The sequence below is a fragment of the Stenella coeruleoalba genome (assembly GCF_951394435.1).
Source record: "Stenella coeruleoalba genome assembly, chromosome: 15".
NCBI lineage: Eukaryota > Metazoa > Chordata > Mammalia > Artiodactyla > Delphinidae > Stenella > Stenella coeruleoalba.
In genome coordinates, this window is record NC_137161.1 from 71104339 (window position 1) to 71127860 (window position 23522).

The 23522-nt window shown below is 50.5% G+C and overlaps 1 protein-coding gene across 2 annotated transcripts in view; it reads right to left on the reverse strand.

The window, feature by feature from the left end:
* Nucleotides 1–23522, reverse strand: part of GSG1L (GSG1 like) — a 216745-nt gene that overhangs the window by 39531 nt on the left and 153692 nt on the right. For both annotated transcript variants that reach the window (XM_079899133.1, XM_079899134.1), the window contains exon 4: nucleotides 1128–1239. In XM_079899133.1, the coding sequence (XP_079755259.1) occupies nucleotides 1128–1239 (112 nt within the window). The remainder of the gene's footprint in view (nucleotides 1–1127; nucleotides 1240–23522) is intronic.

Sequence of the window (23522 nt, forward strand, 5' to 3'; positions counted from 1 at the left end):
CAGCTGAGCCAATGTGCTCATGACACTCCCCCAGCCATGGTGACAATGTAGAAGAGAGAAAATGACTTAAGTTGGGCTTCTCAGAGGGAAGCTTGCGACTTTAGTGAATGTTAGAGAAAGAGCTCTTTCCCCCCCTGTATGTGAAGGAAGAAGCACCAGCTTCAAAGACGCTTTCTCACCACTAGGAGGGAAGCCCACCCAGGGACAGAGGTAACGTGGGGAGTGGGCAACGCTCAGGTGACCACAGAGGAAGAAAACTCAGCCCTGATGACAGCAGAAACTCTGGATCAAACGTTCCCTGAAGTCCATGCCAAGCTGCACTTTCCATTTACAGGAACCAAGGTATTTCCTCATTGATTGGACTGAGGTGGGTGGGTTCTTCTGTTACAATCCATGCCCCCACCCCCAGCTGAGCCAACTGGGCTTTTCAGTTCCATGAACTAATACACACCTCCTGTTTACTTAAGCTTGGGACTCCATCACTCACAAGCCAAAGAATCTTGACGGATGCTGCCTTTCTCTTGCACACCGTGCTCTGAGGTCCTGGCCCCTACAGTCAGAACCCTTCACCAGGCTCTCAACAGCTTCCATCCCACCTTGCAGAGCAGCCTCTAAGGCAGAGGCTGGCCAACTTTATCTGTAAAGGGCCAGATGGTAAATATTTTAGGCTTAGTGGGCCATTCAGTCTCTGTCACAACCGCTCAGCTCTGCCATTGTAGCGTGAAAGCAGCTGTAGACAATATGTAAACAATAAGCTTGGCTATATCCCGAGAAAACTTTATGGACACTGAAATCTGAATTTCCCGAGAAAACTTTATGGACACTGAAATCTGAATTTCCCATCATTTTCGCATGTCCCCAAATATTTTTCTTCTTTCGATTCATCTGTTCAAGCCTTTAAAAATGTAAAAACCATCCTTAGGTTGAGGGCTACATAAAAACAGGTGATGGGCTGGATTTGGCCCAGAGGCCATAGTTTGTCAACCTCAGCTCTAGGATCTCAAAGCATCTTTGGACTCCGGGCTTCCCCCCGATGCCCCACCTTCCTCTGTTTCCCAATTGGGTTGAGCTACTGAAGTTCCAGCATGCCTCGGGGCTCTGGTGTCTGAAAGTCAAAAGCCACTTACCAGAAGGACCACCCGTAGTCCCAGGAATGGGGCCTCCAGTCTTCAGGGCCGAGGCTCACGGTGACCTGGAACACCTGCGTGTACATCATGTGGGCTACCATTCCCAGGAGGCCTGTGAGGGGGGAGCAGGACAAGGTGTCAGGAAGCAAGGTGGGGCTTTGTCTGCCCACCAGGGGCCTGTTAGTGCTGGGGAGAGCATGGACCCCCAGGGAAGGACAGGCAGCAGGACTGGAACACGGAAGACCAGCGGGCGGTGGTTCTCTAAGCCTGCCAAGGAGTTTGAGTTGAGCCCGAGGGCAAAGGGAGACCCTGGAGAAATGTAAACAAGGGAGACACAGAGTCAGATCTGCTTCTGGATGGGCAGTTTTTCTGTCAGGGGCCAGATAAGTAAACATTCTAGGCTTTCTGGGTTTCAACTCTCCTCTGGCAGCGCAAAGGAGCCACAGACAGTACATGAAGGGATGAGCATGGCCGTGGACCAATCAAACTTTATTTACAAAAGCAGGCCTTGGGCTGGATTTAGCCTGTGGGCCAGAGTTTGCTGATACCTGTGTTAGAAGGTCATTTGGGAGAAGCTGCTTAGAGAATGTTGATCAAACCGCAGGTCTTGACTCACTAGACTAGTGGATTGTGAAGTCAACTTCATGGATTGCAACCAGCATTTAAAACAAACAAATACGGGCTTCCCTGGTGGCGCAGTGGTTAAGAATCTGCCTGCCAATGCAGGGGACACCGGTTTGAGCCCTGGTCCGGGAAGATCCCATATGCCGTGCTCCACGTGCCTAGAGCCTGTGCTCTGCAACAAGAGAAGCCACCGCAATGAGAAGCCCGCAACTAGAGAAACCTGCGCGCAGCAGCGAAGACCCAACACAGCCAAAAATAAATTAATTAATTTTAAAAAATAAACAAGAGTGGAATGGAACAGATATCTGATACCATCAAATGTAGCAGAAGTAAATACTGTTTTGTGAAACTTTTCTATACATGTTCTATACATGTGCGTGTCCACGCGCGCACGCACGTGCGTGTGTATAGTGATTGTAATATGAAATGTTTTTCCATGCTCATGTCAAAAATCTTGAAACCCACTGGCTGGGAGAACTCTGATTCCAAGGGATCTGAGTGGGAATCCTTTTCCACCACCTTTCTGCTGTGTGGCCCTGGGCGAGGCACCTCACTCTTCTGAGCTTCAGGTCTTTCAACCCTAAGATGAGGATTATGACAAGTAAGGTGAAAAGTGGCTGAAATGAAGCAAGGCAGCATCCATGTCTGCTGCCCAGCGGGCATGCAATCGTTACAGTTACCAGGATTATTATGAACCTGGGGACATTGCTCGTGTGGACTATGGCATCTGGAGCCTTTGTGGGCTAACTGGCGTGGACCTAATTTTCAGATGGAGTGATATGGTATTGATGAGGAGGGAAGAGATAGACGACAAGAGGAAGGAAGGAAACCAACAATGCATGTGCACCTACTGTGTGCCAGGCACTCTGTCAGACTCGTTCACCTCCATTACAGTATTATCTTTTAATCTTCACGACAACTCTCTGAAGTAAGTATGATGATGTGGGCCATGTACCGCTGTTCAGGCTGCCCACTGCACATCTCCATAGGGCTCCATTCACATCACAGTCTACGTGCACATCACTCCCTGGAGTTGAAGCAGAACCACACCTCCAAGGCTCTATATAGTAGTCCTGAATATGATTATTCCCATTTTACAGGTGAGAAAACAGAAGTTCAGAGTGGTCAAGTCTGTCCCAGGTCACAAAGGGAGTAGATGGCTTAGTTGTGACGGGGGCCCAGATCTAAATGCCCTTAAAGCCAGGGTTCTTCCCACGCTGCCTAGAATGCGTCTGTCCTCCCCTTGTTGCCCCAGTCACCCTTTCCCCTGTGGAGATGAGAGAAGAGATGGAGAGAAGGAGAGAAGGGGTAGAGATAAGGAAAGACAGAAGTAAAGAGGCAGTGAGGTACCGAGTCCTGAAACCCAGCCTTGCGGGCAGGTGTGAGGGCAAAGGGGGATACCCTGTGCTTTCATGGTGTGAAGGTAAATGTTTAACACCAGGTTCCCCAAAGAGGGAGAGAGAGAGAGAGAGAAAAAAAGCTATGATTTGTAGCGTTTGCCAATTTCCATGGTGTGAATAATCCCACCATGGCCAATTTCAAGCTACCCGTGTAATGTCACTGAAAGCGAGTAGACAAGAGGGGTGCACAGTCGGGTCTCGGGAGCTGAGCCAGCAGGATGCAGCACACCTGTCTCCTTGCAGCCACCTGACCCCAGGCCCCACGGAGACAGAGGACTCAGAGCTGGTTGCCTGTATCTCTGGGCCGGGGCCAGCCCCTCAGGGACCTCTGGCCGCAGATGACAGCTGCTCTCCAGGGCTGGCGGGGAGCACCTGAGTCAGGAAATCCAGGGAGAGGGTGACTGTGACAGGTGCTGAGGCCCCCAGAGATCCCCTAAAGGCTCAGCCTTCCCCAGCTGTCTCTGCCAGGCTTAGACCCCATCCTCAGTCATACCCCGGCAGGTATGCTAGAAGCCTCTAGGGTCCCCTCTGCCTTGGCTCAGTTTGTTAGAAGGAGACAAGGGCTGAGCCACGTGGGTATCTTATTTATCTTTACTTGACACAATTCCTGGTCAACTTCCAAGAGGTACATAACAGACGTACCTTATTCTTTGGAACTGATGCATAAGATTCCCTGATAATGACACACCATGTTTTATTTATCCAAGCAGTTGATGGTATTTAAGTCATTTCCAGCTTTTTGCTCTCTAAGCAATGCTGCAATGAACACGTTTCTACAAGTCTCTCTGTGCGGACAAGCAAGTATGTCTCCAGCGTGAACAAGAGGAATTGCCAGGTCGTAAAGCACGTGCATTTTAAATTTTAATCAGCGTCAGTGACCTGCTCTCCTGAGCAGAGGTACCGTGTCGTACTTCCGCCAGCTTCGTGAGAGTCCTCACCCAAATCCTCACCAATACTTGATGTTATAAAACATGAACAATTTTGCCCATTGCATGGTAAAAAATGACACCTCAACATTGTTTTAAGTTTTATAATTTCCCTCATTACTAGTGAGCTTGGGCATTTTTCATGTTATTTATTAACCATTGTTATTTCTTCTTCTATGACTGTGCTTGTCTGTATCCTTTGTCAATTTCCTTTTATTAAAAATCTTTCTCCTTATCAACTGACAGAAATTCTTTATATATTCTGGATACTAAACCTGTCTATTGTATAGACTCCAAATAGCTTACTGCTTGTCTTTCCCCCCTGTACAGCACAGGGGAAAAAGCACTTTTTTTTTCACTAATAGATTTATTTTATTTTTTATTTTATTTTATTTATTTATTTGGCTTCATTAGGCCTTCCTTGTGGCATGAGGGCTCTTCATTGTGCCGTGCGAGTTCTGTAGTTGTGGCACGCGGGCTCAGTAGCTGTGGCACACAGGCTTAGTTGCCCCGCGACATGTGGGATCTTAGTTCCCTGACCAGGGATCGAACCCAGTCCCCTGCATTGAAAGGCGGATTCTTAACCGCTGGACCAACAGGGAAGTCCCAGATTTTATTTTTTAGAGCAGTTTTAGGTTTACAGAAAATTAAGCGGAAAATACAGAGAGTTCCAGAGTTCCTAAATGCCCCCTCTCTCTGCCTTCACGGTTTCTCCCATGATTAACATCTTTCAACAGAGTGTATATTTGTTACAGTTGATGAGCCAATAGCGATATATTATTATTAATGAAATCCACAGTTTACATTAGGGTTCACTCTGTGTTGTACAGTCTATGGATTTTGACAAACGCATAGCGACATGTATCCATCATTACTGTGTCCAGTAGTTACGGCCCTAAAACCCCCTGTGCTCCACTGGTTCATCCCTCCCTCCCCACTCCTTCTGAACCCCTGGTAACCACAGATTTCTTACTGTCTCCATAGCTGGGGTGCTTTCAGAATGTCATGTAGTTGGAATCACACAGTACGTAGCCTTTTCAGATTGGCTTCTCTCACTTAGCAATATGGATTTAAGGGTTCTCCCCTATCTTTTCATGGCTTGTTTGTTCTTTACTTTTTTTTTTTTTTTTTTTTGCGTTACACGGGCCTCTCACTGCTGTGGCCTCTCCCGTCACGGAGCACAGGCTCCGGACGTGCAGGCCCAGCGGCCATGGCTCACGGGCCCAGCCGCTCCGCGGCATGTGGGATCTTCCCGGACCGGGGCACGAACCCGTGTCCCCTGCAATGGCAGGTGGACTCTCAACCACTGCGCCACCAGGGAAGCCCTGTTCTTTTCCTTTTATTGCTAAATAACATTCCACCATATGGATGCATCACTTATTGAAGGACATCTTGGTTGCTTCCAAGTTTTAGCAATTATGAACAAAACTGCTTTTGTCATACATTTTGATATTTAATACAAATTTAGCAGTCTTTTGCTTTTTTTTTTTAATTTTAGTCTTTTGCTTTTTGCTTCCTGTGTCTACTTTAAGAAAACCAACACCATCAACACATTATCCTATATTTTTTCTAACATACTTATAGATATTTATGTTAATTCATCTGGAATTTATCTTGGTGAATGGTGTCAAGTAAGGATCTAACTTAATTTTTTTTAATGAGTTGTTAATTGCTCTGAACACTTATAGAAGGGTCTGTTCTTTCGCCAGTGATTTCTGATAACACCTTTATACCACACTGCAAGCCTCACATTACACGAGTCTATTCCTAACTCATTCTGTGCCATGGATCTCTCTCTGTTCCTGCGGGAATGCCACACTATTTTTTTGTTTTGCTGTGCCACATGGTTTGTGGGTCCTAGTTCCCTGACCAGGGATTGAACCCAGGCCCCCAGCAGTGGAAGCTCAGAGTCCTAACCGCTGGACCGTCAGGAAATTCCCGCCCTCTGTTTTTTTAATCATTGTAACTTACGGTGGAGTCTGTTAGCTGGAAGAACAGGTCTCTCTTCCTTTCAGCCCATTGCTCATTCCCTCTAGAAGTGCTACCCTACCCAGAACCTTGCTCCCTCTGTGTGGCAGGACCCCTTCTTTAGCCCCACGCCAACCCCACCCACTGCCCTGTTCCCTTTCTGAAGGCAGGACTTGCTTTCCAAACCCCCAGCTGTTGTAACGGTCAGCTTCTTCCTCACCATGTCTGTCCAGATGCTATCCAAGTTATCTGATCTGTCAGTGCCTTGGTTCTCTCATCTATAAAGTGGGGATAACAGTAGACATAGGTAATTCCAGAGAACATCCACTAAAGAAGGAAAACATTCATGAGAACAACTACTCCATGTACTAGGACAGCGGGGACAGAAGAGTATTTTAATACAAAAACTACCAACCAAACCCAGAAGCTGGACCCAGCCTGTTGGCAGAATAATTAATTTTCCAAATTGTTAGTTTAGAAATGCATTGATTTCTCAATTGAATCCCATTTATTCCCAAATATGAAAGGCCATGCTTTAAGACAATTCAATAAATGAAAATTACAAATCATTCAAAGATCGGCTGGTGAGATTTTCTGATTGCATTCTAACGATTCTGCTTTTAAAACAATAGAGCTCTCAATCAAGTTTCTGGAAGCATGTTTGCTCTGTAAAGTGAGGTCCCCCACCAGGAGCATCTGCTGTAACAATCCTCGGCAGAAGGAATTGTTTCCAGCTCATTCTGAATTAAAAAGTGACTTTCTGCCGAGTTATGGTACCTCCTAAATCAGTGGCAACTAAACGAACGCAGCTTTCTGTGCTGCTTCTGCTGCTTCCTGGCATGGACTCACACCACGAAACTCACAGCTGTAAAGCTCTCATCCTGTGGTTTCTGGAATCTCCCAACTCCTGACACCAGAAATGGGCTTCTCAGCGCCTGTGGTGAGCCAGGCATGGCTCCTCCCTGCCCCTTCGGGACCTTGGAGAGCACTGACAGGTGGGGGACGCTGGCTGAGGGCTCAGAGCTGGGCTGGGTGTGACGCCATCCAGAACCCAAGGCAAAAAGAGCTGCCATGACCCCCAGGCCTGCCCTCCGCGGGTCAGACTGAGGAAGCCGAAATCTGTTGTCAAGGCCGGAGGGGCTGGTGTCGGGGCCAGAATTAAGAGCCGGAGTCAGGAGAGTCAAAAGGTGAGCCCACAGTAAAGCAGGGGTGAAACAAAGGGAAAGGGAGGGTCTGGTTGCCAGCTCTGTCTCTTACAAGCTTGGGTAGATTACCTTGCCCGTCTGTGCCTCAGTTTCCCCAACTGTAATATGGGGATAATAATAATGCCTGCCTCACAGATTGATATGAGGACTAAGTGGCTTATACTGTAAAGCACTTAGAATAGTGCTTGGCAGGTAATAAGCCCTACATGTTTCAATGAATGAATGAATGAATGTATGTTTGAGACTCACTACGTAGGCCTCACTACGTAGAGACGCGTCAGGAAGGCAGGCGAGGACCAGGTCATCCAGGACCTTGTAGGTCACAGTGAGGAATCTGGCTCTCTTCTAGGTACTATGGGAAGCCATAGTAGAGGGCCGAAGCAGGGGCCTCATTTATGTTTTCAGATCATTCTGATTACTGTGTGAAGACAGATGATGGAAGCTGAGGTAACGAAGGGCGCCCAGGCCGAGCTGCTGCTGCTTGGTCGAAAGTTGTTGCCAGCTCTGGGGCAGGTTTCGAAGGTGGAGTCCACAGGACCTGCTGATGGGCTGGGTGTGAGGGATCAGGGCTACCCAGAGATTGGGATGACCTTGGGGTCTGCGTTTGGGCTATTGGGCAGACGACGGTGCCACTCGTGAAGATGAAGAAGACGGAGGAAGTTGTCTGGGTGGGTCAAACCCCATTTGCGCTACATTCACTTGAAATGCCTACTTTATACCCAAGCTGAGACAACACAGCAGCACTTGGGTGCACAAGTTTGGGGTCCAGGGGGTAGTCAGAGCTGGAGATTTAAATGCGTACGGACATGGGCCTAGAGGAGGCCTGTAGGGAGAGAAGAGAAGGGCCGGGATGGAGCCAACATCCAGTGCTGAGCAGAACAGGCGGAGCCAGCAGAGGAGGGTGAGGCCCAGAGGCCCAGGCAGCAGGAGGAGAACCGGCGCGCGGCATTGCCGGGGCCAGGAGGAGGGTGCATATCGAGGGGGAGGAAGTGGTTTGTTAGATCAGAGATGAAGACAGGGAAGTGACTGCTGGATGTGCCAACATGGAGGCCATGGGGGACAGATGCTCCACGGAATACGCTGAGCAGAGGACAGAAAATAGTCAAAAACGGTTCGAGAGAAGACGTCCAAACCGCTGCATGGAGAAGCAGAGAAATGGGGTGATAGCTGGAGCAGGCCTGGGGTTCAGGGAGGGATCCTGAAGAGGGGAGATATAGGATGCTCCTGCGTTTACCCAGAGTGCTCGAGTAGACAGGGGGAGCCTGAGGGTGCGGAGGAGCCGGACAGCAACCGTAGAAGCAAGGGAGAGAGAAGGTTCTGGAAGACGATGAGAGCAGGGATGCTTGGCCCAAGGGAACGGGAAGCAGGGCGTGCGAGTGAAGATCCCAGTACTGGGGCGGCTTTGCCTCTCCCTCGCCCCAATGAGGCCAGGCCACCAGCCGAGAGCGAGACGGCGGATGTAGGAGTTTTGAGGAGCCAGGAGATGGTGTGAAATGGTCCTTTCAGAGCGTGGGAAAGCACAGAAAAACCGTGGCAGTGCGTGTGGCCGGCGGGGCAGTGCTGCTGCGTGTGAGGCCTGAGCTCAGGAATTGAAAGTGAGACCGGGCAGCATGGCCAAGGGATTCGGGTGCGGGGAGAGGAGTCAGCCTGGCCATGCAGAGCGGTGTCTCCTGGGTCTGGAGGACACACAGGAGGGCCAAGCGGTGATGCCTCACCCCAAGATAGGGATACAGAGCAATGATGCCCCAGTGAGCTCCAGAACTCCTCTTGCCTGCAGCCCCACTTCTCTTTTGCAGGGTTTGTATGTATTATGTTAGTGCCATGCTCCGTTTAATTGAGATGGCAGAGGAATCAGCTGATGAATTAACTTATAATAGAGTTTATCATTAAAGATGCTGTTCAAGAAGTTATTCCTCAGAACACTCGGGGAGCGTTCATGTCTAAACAAACATTCCGTGTACGTGGGCACCGGCCTGGATTTGCCAACATCCCATGCATGTCATGTCAGGGACGTAAGACAGAGGGGCCTGTGGGGACTTGGAGGAAGCTGAAACCAGATGAGGTGAGGCACAAAGGTAGCAAAGGGAAACCCCTGCTAGGGCAGCCTGACTTTCAGTTAGTCGCTGAGCATGTATTGAGCACCTGCTATGTACCAGGCCTCCTTCTAGCTGGGGGAATATGACTGGGAATGAGAGACCTGGCTTTCAATGCTCTCAGGGAGGTGAGAGACAGAAAACTGGGGACTACTGTGTGGCAGGGCAGCCAACGGGGGAGGCCCGCGGCCTGCGGGAACCCTAGCTGGGCTCCTAGGCCAGGTTTAGGTGGGGAGGTCAGGAAATGCGTCTAGAGGGGGTGACATCCACGCAGGAGGGTGGACCAGGCAGTGGAGCAGCTCTAGCAGAGCCCACAGGCAAAGTGGTTTGGTGGGGCCTTAATGGGCCGTTAGGTAGAGCATGTGGGTGGAGAGAGCGGCTGCTGGAAGGGTAAACAAGACGCTGCATGGAAAATTCTGAAGCCATCCTGGGAGTTCAGGCTTTCTCCTGAGGGCAATGGGCAGGAATTGCATAATTGGTAAGTTCAGGGCAAGAACCAGGCGGCCTTTTTTAAAGCCCTCTCTTCCTGCTGGTGGAGGACAGATTGGCGAGAAGGTGGGAGCAGAGAGGTCCAGGAGGTGCAGCTGCAGTGAGAGGACGAGGCCAGGCCAAGGGTGCTGAGATTAAGAGGTGGCAAGCCAGTGGCTGGAGGGAGTCACATCTGGCACCGCTGAGATGGATGGATTCCCAGCAAAGCCTCAGGGCACTGGAGAGCCCTGACTCAGGAATGGGGACGGACTGGGAGAAGCTGGTGGGACTGACCCAATTAACATCAGCCCTAAAACTTCCTCCCACAGAAAGAAAACTTGGAGATCTTAAGGGCTGGTATTTCATGACACCAATCAACTGGGGGCAGACGGAAAAAGAAATCCCTTACCTATGCAGATCCAACACATCCATCCAGACGTTTGCCCCGACAGGGGCTAAGGGCTGACTCTCCCTTCTGCCCTTTGGCCTGGGGAGGACCCCAGCCCGCCCTCCGCGAGGCCTGCACTTAAAACCATCCCCAAGAAGCTGAGCTGATGCTGTTTAAAGCTCGCCCGGATCTATTTTTAAAGAACAGGCTATTTTTAGATACCCTGCAGAGACTCCTCAGCCTCTCTTGGTAGCATATTTCAGGCTTTAAAAAGCTCTTCCTTACGCGTAACCTAAATCTTTCCAGCGCCAATTGAAGCTAATTTCTTGCTCTGCCCTCTGAGGACAAGGGGGTTGGGGAGTAAGCTGGTTGGCATCTCCCTGAGAAGAACCTTCCCGGAGCCCTCAACTCTGTCTTCTCGGCACTAGATCATTCCAATCACTCTGCCCTTGCTCCAAAGGTCTCCTTCTGGGCCCCTTGAGTTACCAGCACCACTCCTGATTGGATTCTGCCCATTTCTCTATTTGCTTTTTCAAGTGAAGTGGCCCAGATCAGAGGTGGCATTTAATGAGGGACCAAGGTTTACTGAACCCTCACCAGCCTCGTCCTCCACCCGGCTGCCCCCATCCAGCCCTGAGACGATGAACGGGCTAAGACAGACCCCTCACCCGGGGGCGGGGGACGTCTAGAATGAGGCCACGCCCCCAGTTCCCAGTGAATCTTGGGGTGGCCCGGGGCAACTTGGTGGTGGGTGATTTTTTTTTATATTAGTGGGTATGTCCCCATACCCTCCTTCATTAGGGTAACTAGATATAAGACCTCGATGGCCTCGGCTATCACAGAGGACTGAGAAAACAAGAATCAAACCCCTGGCTTTGGGGATTTCAAAAGCCTACATGCAGGGGCTTCCCTGGTGGCGCAGTGGTTGAGAGTCCGCCTGCCGATGCAGGGAACACGGGTTCGTGCCCCGGTCCGGGAGGATCCCACATGCCGCGGAGCGGCTGGGCCCGTGAGCCATGGCCGCTGAGCTTGCGCGTCCGGAGCCTGTGCTCCGCAACGGGAGAGGCCGCAACAGTGAGAGGCCCGCGTACCGCAAAAAAAGCTTACATGCAGGTGTTCAAAGAAAAGGTTTGGAAGCATATATGATCAAGCAGTTCCCCCTAACCTCCACCTGGAGACCAGGTAAAGTTGCCCGCCTGGGGGGAGGAAGAAGAGGAGGAGGAGAGGATAGTGGGTCCCAGGAGAGAATGGACGCAACGATGCAGGCGTGAGCAGGGCAGCCCCCGAGGGGGCCCAGCCTCCCCTTTATTCCCGGGAACACAGGGGAGTGAAGTGGCCTCCACGAAGGGCCCTGTCCCCGTCTGGGTGGACCGGGAACATCCTGGGAGTCGGGCCACGTGCTCACAGACAGCGCCAGTACATCCTGTTCAGGACGATTGCTGTCTGCCTGGGTCCCGGCCCTCGACTCCCGTAGGACTCTTCACGTGGACAACCCCACTGTGACAGCCCTGGATGCCCCTAAGCCCCCCAGGATGGAGGGTCGGCCCTCTGGCCTAGAGGATGATGGTGCGAGGAAGAGGAGAAAGTCCCCCAGCCCGTGCTTGGGTGGGACTGAGTAAAACACGCTGGGAACCTCACACAGACATCCAGGCAGAGGCCGGAGGCCCCCTTCACAGATACACACACCCAAGTCACAGTCCTGCCCCTCTCCCACATCTCCACCCTGGAAATCCATGCGCCACGGCACGGGGTCTTGACATTCCACCCAAGCCTTGGACTTGGGCTGCCTCTGTGGGGAGCAGCCCTGACCCTGTGAAACTGAGCAGAACCCTGTGGGGCTCCTGTACACAAAAGCCTTTCTGGGTCCCCCATTTCTTGATTACAGGAAATAGGCTTCATTCAGCCTCTATGACCTTCCCTCAGTTCCAAAGGGTAGGTTTAAACAGTTGCTAATTAGGGAAGGGACCGGATGGGGAGACAAGGGATGCAGAGACAAGGGAGGAACAGTCAAGAAACAACAGTGCAGCCTTGGGGCAGGGTCCTGGTTCCCCCTTAAGGGATACACATAAGAATATCTTTGAGCTGTTTTGCAGATACTGAAACTCCCACCAGGTGGGAGAAGTTAACTGTGTGCTGCTCACAAGCACGTAGACCCCAGACCGGTTGCAACCAGAAGGTGGATGAGGCTGACTCTCAGTTACCTCACTGCCAACCAATCAGAAGAATGTCCACCAGCTGACCACACCCTCTTGGAACCATTACTGTAAAACTCCTCACTACCCCTCGAGGTCGGGACACACAGTTTTGAGGGCCTTAGCCCGCTGTGGACCCCTTTGCCTAACAAAGCAATAAAAGCTATTCTTTTCTACTTCACCCCAAACTGTCTCTGAGATTTAATCTGGTGTTGGGGTACAGAGGCCGGATTTGGCTTCACCTGGGCGTGATGTTCCCAACCACATGTCTGCCACGTGGCCCCTTCTCCGAGGCTCCCAGCCAGCCCCACCTGCAGCCTCTAGTCCCTGCTGCTAAACGGAAATCCCTGAGGATCCCTGAGCACTTAGCGCAGGGTCCGGAGCAGTGGGGGCAAGGATCAGATTACAGGGTAGAGGAGACAGCCAGGGCAGATGGCCCTCTCAAGGCTTAATCACTGCTCACCTCTCCACTGCCCTACTAGGTACAGTGGCTGAGAGTGAGAGGGACCATATCACCGATTGCCCAAGCCAGGACACCTTGGAGATGAAAGGGATGTAACTAAAACTTACCCTGGGACAAGAGGAATACGAGCTCTTGACAATGGTGGTAGATAAATGAATGAGGGAATGAGCCCCAATCTCTCCAGGGATCCCCCTTCTACCTGTGGATGCCCCTAACCTTTACCGAGGGCTTTCCCTCTGCCAAGGACTTTGACACCTGCTGTTTCTCTGACGGGGACAGACTCCCCTTATGGTGTCCATCCCACAAGTGAGATAAAAAAAGTTCACCAAGGAGAGGTTACGTGCCTGACCGACACTGGGGAATCCGGGAACAGAATCCACATCTTGTTTTTTGCCCAAAACTTCCTTCTTTCCTTCCTTCCTTCCTTGCTTCATTGCTTCCTTCCTTCCGTCTGCACGTAACAACGGAGCCCCTACTATGAGCCAGCACTGTGCTAGGGGCTGGAGAAAGAGATAAATGAGACAGACGTGGCCCCTGCCTGCTTGAAGGTCTAGTTGGGGAGACAGACACAAGCAGAAAACAACTGCCAAGGGTCAGAGAGTTAGGAGGTAGGAGGGTCAGGGGCCATAGGACCTGACATCTGGAGTCCTCTGCTCCGGGGGTCAGGGAAGGCGTCCCTGGGGCGGGTATTCCAGCTGAGCCTGAAGGATGAGGCGCAGTTAACCAGGGCAGAGCTGCCCAGGTATGGGGCATGCCTCCCTGGGGTGCTCAAGCTTATTTTAGATCAGGAGTTCTAAGCCTCAGCACTACTGGCATCTGGGCTCAGATAACCCTTAGCTGCGGGGGTGAGCTGCCCTGGGCATGGCAGGCTATTTACTCATTACATGCCAGGAGCATTCACCTCCCGGCTCCCCTAGTTGTGACAACCCAAAACGTCTCCAGATGTTGGGACTTCCCTGGTGTTCCAATGGCTAAGACTCCATGCTCCCAAGGCACGGGGCCTGGATTCGATCCCTGCTCAGGGAACTAGATCTCACACGCATGCTGCAACTAAGAAGTCCTCATGCCGCAAATAAGGAGCCCGCATGCCACAACTAAGACCCGGCACAGCCAAATAAATAAATAAATAATCAAAATGTCTCCAGATGTTACCATATGGCCCCGGGGGTGGGGAGGGAGCTGACAGTGCAAAACCACCCTACCCCCCACACCCCGGTGAGACCACCGTTTTAAATGCTACATAAACGTCTTTACAATGGTAATGTTTTTATTTTTACAGATTTACAATTCCCTTCTATTTACTGCAAGGGATATTGGCTTTTTATTTCCAAAAGTGATCTGAAGCTTCCTTGCTGGATACATTTAAATTTCAAAAAAAGTGAGTGATTTAGAGGAAAAAAATGCTAAGTAAATAATGGCACATGGATGTGGCTATAGTCGTGGAGGAAGAATGCCCAGGCCTGAGGGCTGAGAAATGCTGAGTCAGGTGAGAGTGGGGCGTGTGGCACCCAAGGAAGCTAGCTGAAGGCTGGTGTGTGTGTGTGTGTGTGTGTGTGTGTGTGTGTGTGTGAGATGCTTGGGAATGCCCCAGGGCATGCCATCCTGGAGAGCACAGCCTTTCCCTCTGGAGTTCAAGGCCAGCTTTCCTCCTGCCTGGCAACGGATTCTCTCTCTGGGGTTGGGCACCAGAAGAAGGAATTGGCTAAACTTTGGGGGCCCAAGTGGTATGAAAGATAAGAATCTTTAAACACCAGAAGCACACTCTTTGAGGCAAGATGCTCGCGTTATGAAAGGCATTGGGAGCCCTGAGCCGATGGAGGCAGAGCCAGCGCACTGGACAATCCCATCTCACTGTCCTTCTGGGGCACGTGTTCATAGAGGCCACTAGGCAGACCCCCTCCTTTTGGCTTTCTTCTCTTTCTACCTCTGGCTCTGTCTCTCTCTTTCTTCTATTTCTGCCTTTGACTCTCATTCTGTGTCTGGCGCTCGCTCTCTCTCTCTCTCTCTCTCTCTCTCTCTCACTTTCTCATTGCCCCAGGAATATCTAGATACATGAACCCAAGTTATAAGCAGGAATAGTCACTGTACTCAGGTCTCATGCAGTGAGCCCCCACTTCCCCTCCCACTTAGCCCATGAGGGACCCTGGCCTTCACAGAGAAACCTGGGGTGGGTTTGGGGCTGAAGTTTCAGGCCCACGCCTCACCCCCGCCCGCTGCCTCTTTCCACCTCAGCACAGAGTGAGCGGAGACCTTCATAAGCAGCCTCGAGAACTTTCCTCCCAGGGCTACCCTTCCATGCCTCCATCACATTAGCTGAAATGCAAAGCCGACACTTCTGGCCGGTTAGCTCTTAAGTGCTCTGACTTCCCTGCAGCGATGCTATGATACCATGCAATTAATTTCACTGCCTGGGAAGCTGCCTGTGCACTAGGAAAATGAGATGCCTTACTGCAGAACCTCTAGAGAACAAAACCTCTGCACAGCCCTTCCCTTCCCTGGGCACTCTACAGTTTGTAAAGAAATCAACTGTCCCATATCTCATATAATCCTTGCCTCATCCCAAGAAGGCTAGGTTTGGTGACACCCTATTTAACAAATGAGAAAGTGAAGCTCAGAGAGGTAAAGCAATCCACCCAGCAAAGCACAGCATGAAAGGAGTGTGTTTGAGTCCAGGTCTGCCCAACTCCAAGTCCAGACGTTTTACCACTCCATCATAGCCCTTTCCATCCATTCATTCAGTCAACACATATTTATTAGGTACTTACTGTGTACCGGGCTCTCTTCATGGTTCAGGATATAAAGGAGTACGTAAGATGAGCGAGGTCCCTGCCCTCCCGGAGCTGATAGTCTTATGAAGGAAGATAGAAAATAAACACAGAAGCATCTAAAATTTAGAGTTTAGAAGACTTCCCTGGTGGTCCAGTGGTTAAGAATCTGCCTTCCAGGGCTTCCCTGGTGGCGCAGTGGTTGAGAGTCCGCCTGCTGATGCAGGGGACATGGGTTCGTGCCCCGGTCCGGGAAGATCCCACAGGCCGCAGAGCGGCTGGGCCCGTGAGCCATGGCCACTGAGCCTGTGCGTCCGGAGCCTGTGCTCCGCAACGGGAGAGGCCACAGCAGTGAGAGGCCCGCGTACCACAAAAAAAAGAAAAAAAAAAGAATCTGCCTTCCAATGCAGGGGACGCGGGTTCAATCCCTGGTCGGGGAACTAAGATCCCACATGCCATGGAGCAACTAAGCCTGCGCTGCAACTACTGAGCCCGTGTGCCAAAACTAGAGAGCCTGCACGCCACAACTACTGAGCCCGCGTGCTCTGGACCCTGCGCACCACAACTCGAGAGAAGCCCGCGAGCTACAGCGAAGAGCCTGCTTGCCACAACGAAAGATCACGCAGGCCTCAACAAAGCTTCCGCGTGCCACAACTAAGACCCAACGCAGCCAAATAAATAAATTAATTCAAAGAAATAAATTAAAATAAAATAAAATTCAGAGTTTAGTAAATGCTGTGAAGGAAAAGAGGGGCCATGAGGAAAAGAGAGATTGGGTAGTTAGTCTGGTCAAGGAAGTCAGGGCAGGCACGTCTAGGAAGGTGACATTTAAACCGAGACCTGAATGTTTTGAAGATTTGGGGAAGAGAGGCTTAGGCAAAGATGAGGGCAAGCACAGAGGCCTGGAGATGGGATGGAAGCCAGCTGTCCTCAGTCCAAGAGGCCAAGAGGGCAGGCGCCTCACCTCCACGGCGGCAGGGAGGTGGGGTTACGAGCTGGGAGGAGGTGGGGGCAGAGCACTCTCAGCCCCTCCTCCTTCGTGAGTGATGCTGGCTCTGGGGGTCTCTCCGCAGGCCCCCTTCCTGACCTGGCTCAGGAGGACTCAGAGGGGCCCAGACGCCAATGGACCGCAAGCCCCACTGGGCCCACTTCTGTCCTGGGACAGGAGCTAAGATGGGAGCCTTCAAGACTGGGACCCGGCCACGCACGGCCAGGGTGATGGGAGGACGGAGCTGGAGGGAGACAGCGCAACAAGCCCAGAGCTGGATGTCGAGGGGCTGCCCCAGTCACCCCGCGGCGGCGCTAAGAGCTCCCTCGGGGTGAGAGGCTGGATTGCCTGGGGCGCTCTTGGAGGACAGGATGTGTCACGCACATCACTGCGGGGGGGGGGGGGGGGGGGCGGACACCACTGCCTTTGCTCTTATCGGCCCAGTGCCCCTGTGCCTAAGACCTTCAGCTTTCCTCCTCTGCTCCTCCCTCAGACAGGAATGGGTTTTGCAGCCCATCTTCCAAGGAAGGCCTCGGACTCAGGCAGGTGCCCCCACTGGGGCTCCCCGGGTGCTGAGAGCAGACGTTAGGGCTGGGGGTTCCTCAGGCCACGGGGGGTCAGCTGTGTCTGCGAGCTATGGAGGAGCAGAGGCAAGTGAGGGGTGTTTTGTTTTGTTTTGTTTCACTGTTCAAGGTTTATTTATTGTTCTAGTTGGTATAACACTTAGTTGTCTGCATTATTTATGTCGATTTTTCTTTTTTACATTACATGGCAATGTACACTATTCTGATGCATATAGTACATAAAATACAATTCTTTAGAACAGTTATGCACAAGACATGCAATACTGGATTTATAATCAATCCCAGGATGTGATTAACTGGAGAAAAAAAGAGTTGGACTAGGCATCTTGGCTAAAGGAACCAGAAGTTATATAACACAGAGTTAAATACACATCTGGTTTGAAGGGCAACTGTAGCATCTGCAACATGGTCAGTGGTACCTTTTGAGGAAGTAGAACTATTTTACACGAACCAGGTTAGGACCACACAGATAAGTGCCATGCAGCATCAGGACAGAGCTGCAGGGTTTTATGAACCGTTCCTATTGCTAATGCTAGGAAACCGATGTTTGTCCTAGGCTGTCCTAACATTACTGCTTTAGTCACAGTTCAGATATAAGGGACACTATGCACAACCTCCATTTCCTGGCCACGTCCCTCAGGGTCCAGCTTCCCCTGGGCCAGTGCCTGGCCCCCCTCATGTTTCCCCAGAGACCAGGCCCCTGAGTACCTGGCATCCGTTGCTACACCCACTCTGCTAAGTAGCTTAAAAGCACTAGAACCAAGCAGTTCCAGGACTGTGGGTTTTACTTCCAATCTTTATTAAAATTCTTGCTTCCTCCTATCCCCCCCCAAAGCCCAATTGCCGCCCGGCTCTGTGTCTGGGACCAGCCTCATTTGTATGAAAGGCCCAGTGGACTGCACATTCCCCCAGTCCTCGCTTCCAAAAGCATGCAAAGGATGTGGCAGAATTTCAATCACCACGACCAGCCTCGGCGAGGTCAAGGACAGACACAGGCTGCGCCCTCGGCACCACCTCCTGAAGACACACCGGCTGCCGCCCAGCTGACAGGTCCTGGTTCCCTTCCAGAATCTTCAGACCCCTCTGCAGGTCCCTGACTTGCTTCTAACACTCCAACTCATTCATTCAGCTAACATTTGTGAAGCGTTCTCTATACGCAAAGCGTTGGATCAGCCCCTGGGGATACAGCTGTGACTACGGCACGGCCATTCCCCCAGGGCTAAGGAGGAGAACAACATAAATAGTGAAGGAAGATCAATGATTACAAATACCAAAATAGAAGTATATACAGCCACGCTCGAAAACCGGCAGCCCAGGAGCTGAATCCAACCTGCAGATGTTGGCTAGAGCTGTAAAAATGATGACTTTTTTTTTGGCCAACATTTTTAAATCTGGAGGATTTCCGTTAAAATATGGGAGTTTGGCCTCCTCTTGTAAAAATCAGAAACTGTGGCAACACTGGGTCCGCATTTCCCCTCGGTGACCCTCAGCTGGAGCTGATCAGAGCCATGCTGTTTAGTGAAGACCTGCGGTGGCCGAGCCTCACAGGCTGCACGGCGCCCATGGGGCCACCGTCCCCCTGTACGCTGCCTTTGCCGACCCTGTAATATTCCCACCCACTCACGCATCCACTTTTCCTTCCGGGCCACTCAAGGCATTTACATTTTCAACCCCTGCAAAGGACTGGAGGGAGAGAAGGGGTCAGTGTTACGTGGGCTTGGGGGGCTTGGAAGGGGAAGCGAGCTTCGAGCTGGGTCCGGAAGGATCAGCGTGTGTTCACCAAGAGGGGGCAGGGGGAGGCGGGGAAGAAGGAGAAAGGCAGCCTGAACAAGAGCCCAGGCAAAGGCAGGGAAGAGAGAAACAGCCAGTTCTGGGCCTCCCGGTCCTGCTGAGTGGCATTGGCTGCTCTGATGGGGCTCCTGACTCAGGAATGTCCCAGCTGTGCTTCTCCTCTCCTGGGACCTGCCACGGACAGGAGAGAGCAAGGCTACAAGTGACGCAGACCACAAAGTGTAGGGGACATAAAAAGGGGAGGTTTCCAACCATATCATCTGTAAGCCACCTTGTAACTCTTACTGGAATTTTTTTTAAACTTCTTATTCTGAGATAATCATAGAGTCACAGGAAGTTGCAAAGAAATGTACAAGGACGTCTCATGCACCCTTCCCCCGGTGTTAACATTTACCCACCTTGCATGGTCCTAGGGCACAATATCAAAGCCAAAAAATTGACCATGGCGCCATCCATAGTTGACTCAGATTTCACTAGTTCTGCATGCACCCGTTAAGTGTGTGTGTGTGCGTGTGTGTGTGTGTTCACTTGTGTAGCCTGGCATAAACACCACCACAGTCAAGATACTCAACTGCACCATCACTAGACCCCATCACGTTCGTTGCCTCTTACTAGACACACCCAGCTGCCCCCCATCCCTCATCCCTGATAACCACCAATCTGTTCTCCATCTCTGGAGATACATTTGTTACATAAATGGAATCATGCAATATGTATCTTTTTGAGATTGGCTTTGCTGGCTCAGCACAATATCCTTGAGGTCCATCCAAACTATTGTGCGTAGCAGCAGTGGTTCTTTTTTTCTTTTTCTTTCTTTTTTCTGAGTAATGTTCAGTGGGATGGATGTGCGCAATTTGTTTATTTACTCACTCACTGAAAGACATTTGGTTAGTTTCCAGTTCCGGGCTATTACAGATAAAGCCGCTATGAACACTTTCACACAAGTTCCTGTGTGAAAATAAGTCTTCTTTTCTCTGGGATCAATGCCCAGGAGTGCAATTCCTGGGTCTCCTGGTAAGTCTTACGGTCAATCCATCTTTACTTTTGAAAATAACTGCTGAACTATTTTCCAGAGTGGCTGTACCATTTTACATTCCCACCAACAATGTACACAGTGATCAACTTCCTTGATAACTGGGCTTTTATTTGAAAACAAAAACTTAGAGTTCTTACCAGGAACCCAACCTTTCTGCAGTCTCAACATTTCTGAGCGACCCCAGGACTTTGACACCCAGGCATCCCATCATTGTCAGCCTTGGACAATGCCCGTCTCCTCCCTCTGCCACTCCCAGGCCATAAGTTCATAGAAATTGGGCACCAGGCCCTGATCAGGTCTGCAGCCCTGGGTCCAGCATAGGCACAGTGCATAGCAGGTACTCTGTGAAGGAAATTAAATTGCACAGAAAGACTAAGCAAGTCAGCAAAGACCCACAGCCAACAAGTCGGTTAGAGAGGAGGGTAGATGCCAGGCCCCCAGGTCCCGGGGCCATGGCTTAACTCACCTCCAGGCAGGCTCTACATGAAAGTGCTCAGGGCTAAAAGGTCACCGTCATCCTAGTACATGCAAAAAAATAAAAATCTAACTGTGTAGAAAGCACAGATGTACATCATGTGTGTAAACAGATACATAGTGTACCTGTGGAGTTAAGATTTCATGAAGGGAGGGGCAATTAGGAAAAGAAAGTGTAAAACGTGGAACAAGAGTGAATGTAAGGTTGAGAAACGCTGTCCTGGCTGCACATCTTGGCCTTCGACCTGTGAGTCAGAGGGAGGGCTCCTGACTGGCAGAGCAGACCTTCCAAAAAGGCACTCTGACTATCTCGCTCCCCTGATCTAGAACCATCACTGGCTCCCCACTGCCTCCAGGGGAGAGTCTGAACTGCCCAGTATGGCCGCCTCTCAAACCTCATCTCGACCCACAGTGCCCACACCCACCACTCACGTTGCAGCTGCAGGAAACTCCAGATTCACCTGCACCCTCCAAGCTCTGCCATGCCTCCTTGCCTGCACACCTGCTGTTCCTTCTGCCTGAAATGCCTTCCCCCAATTCCTTACCTGATCTTCCTTCAAAGAGCAGTCAACCTGTCGCCTGTGTGAAGGCTCCTTCGCCTTTCCAGATGCTCCAGGTGGCCTGCAGTGCTGTGTTCACCCTTCTATGGCATCCTTAACACATCAGATTGTCACGAAGGTATGTCCTGGATGGTTTCTCCAGGCTAGACTCTGAGTTCCCTGGAGACAGGGGGTGCGTCTTACTCACCTGCAGCATTTAACGGGCATCTCAAGTTAGTATGCCCCAGATCTAAACTCCTGATCCCCCAAACGTTCCACCCACCCCGTCTGCCCAACCTGACTGAAGGAGACTCCATCCTTTCAGTGGCTCAAATCCCTCTCTCTCTAAATCTCTCTCTTAATGTCCATCTCCATCTCCCCTACATCTGATCCATCAGTGCAGTCTGTTGTTTCTACCTCTGAAACACATCCAGAAGCTAACCACCTCTCACGCTTCCACCACTGACCCCCCAAATCTAAACACCCACATCTCTCACCTGGACCGTCGTGGTAGCCTCCTCACTGGTCTCCCTGCTTCTGCCCTTCTCAACAAAGCAGCCACTGTGTTCCCTCTAAGACTAGATCAGATCATGCTTCTCTGATCAGAACACTTCAATGGCTCTCGATCTCCTTGGGGTCAAAGCCAAAGTCCTCATAAAGGATAAAGCGGCCGACAAGGACTCCACAATCTAACCCCCACTCTTCCTGGTCTTTCTCTACCTTCTAGCACTTTCCACTTTGCTCATGCCACCCCAAACAGGTGGCTTCCATTCCTCAGGAAACACCAGGAACACTGCTACCCCAGGGCCTTTGTACTTACTGTCCCTTCACTCTGAAATGCCCTTCCCCAGTAGTCCCACAACTCCCTCACTCCTTCCAAGTCTCTACTGAAATGCACAATACCTCTGCTGAGAGGCCTTTCCTGACCACCCTGTCTACAACAGCCCCTTCTTCCATCACTCTCTACGCCCTTACTTTATTTTTGTCAAAGCGTGTTTCATCACCTGACATTATATCATCATATTATCTTTGTTTATCTAATTATATGTCCATCTCCTCCACCAGATTGAAGAACAGTGATTTTGTCTGGGGTTTTTTTGTTTGTTTTTTGCGGTACGCGGGCCTCTCACTGCCGTGGCCTCTCCCATTGTGGAGCACAGGCTCCGGACGCGCAGGCTCAGCGGCCACGGCTCACGGGCCCAGCCGCTCCGCGGCATGTGGGATCTTCCCGGACCGGGCCACGAACCCGTGTCCCCTGCATCGGCAGGCAGACTCTCAACCACTGCGCCACCAGGGAAGCCCGATTTTGTCTGTTTTGATCACTGTTGTATTTCCCAGATCTAGAGCAGGGGTTGGCAAACTGTGGCCCACCCACCAAACGTGGCTGGTAGTCTGTTTTTGTAAACAAGGTTCTTTTCCTCCCAGTTTTACTGAGATATAATTGACAGATAACATTGTATTCATTTGAGGTAATTGGTGATTTGCTATATCAAATCACGTGATGATTTGATATTTGTATGTATAAATGGTCCCCAATTTATGATTTTTCAACTTCACAGTGGTGTGAAAGTGACAGGCACTCAGAATTCTGAATTTCTCTTTTCCCAGGCTAGGGACACGTGCTTCTTTCGTGATGCTGGGCAGCTCCCAGGCAGCCACGCAATCACGAGGGTAAACAACCGATACACTTAGAACCATTCTGTACCCAGGCAACCATTCTGGTTTTCACCTTCAGTACAATATGCAATAAATTACATGAAATATTCAACACTTTATTATGAAATAGGCTTTGTGTTAGACAATTCTGCCCAACTGCCAGCCAATGTAAGTGTTCTGAGCATGTTCAAGGCAAGCCAGGCTCAGCTTTGATGGTTAGCTGTATTAAATGTATTTTCAACTTACGACATTTTCAACTTAAAACAATGGGTTTATCAGGCATACCCCCCTCACAAGTTGAGGAAGATCTGTGTTGCAAAATGGTTACCATAATAAGTTTAGTTAAAATCCATCACCTCACATAGCTACGATTTTTTTCTTAGGATGAGAATTTTTATGATCTACTCTCTTAGTAACTTTCAAATATATGATACCATGTCATTCATTTCAGTCACCATGCTGTACGTTAACAACCCCAGGACTTAGTTATCTTATAACTGGAAGTTTGTCCTTTTGACCACTTTCACCCATCTTACCCAACCCAACCTGCCTCCTCTGGCAACTACCAACCTGTTCTCTGCATCTATGAGTTCTACTTTTCTTTTTTTTTTGATTCCACATATAAGTGAGGTCATACAGTATTTGTCTTTCTCTGTCTGACTTATTTCATTTAGCATAATGCCCTCAAGGTCTAGCCATGCTGTCACAAATGGCAGAATTTCCTTCTTTTTATGGCTGAATAATATTCCACCGTGTGTGTGTGTGTGTGTGTGTGTGTGTGTTTGTATATTTCTCACATTTTTCTTCATCCGTTGATGGACACTTCAGTTGTTTC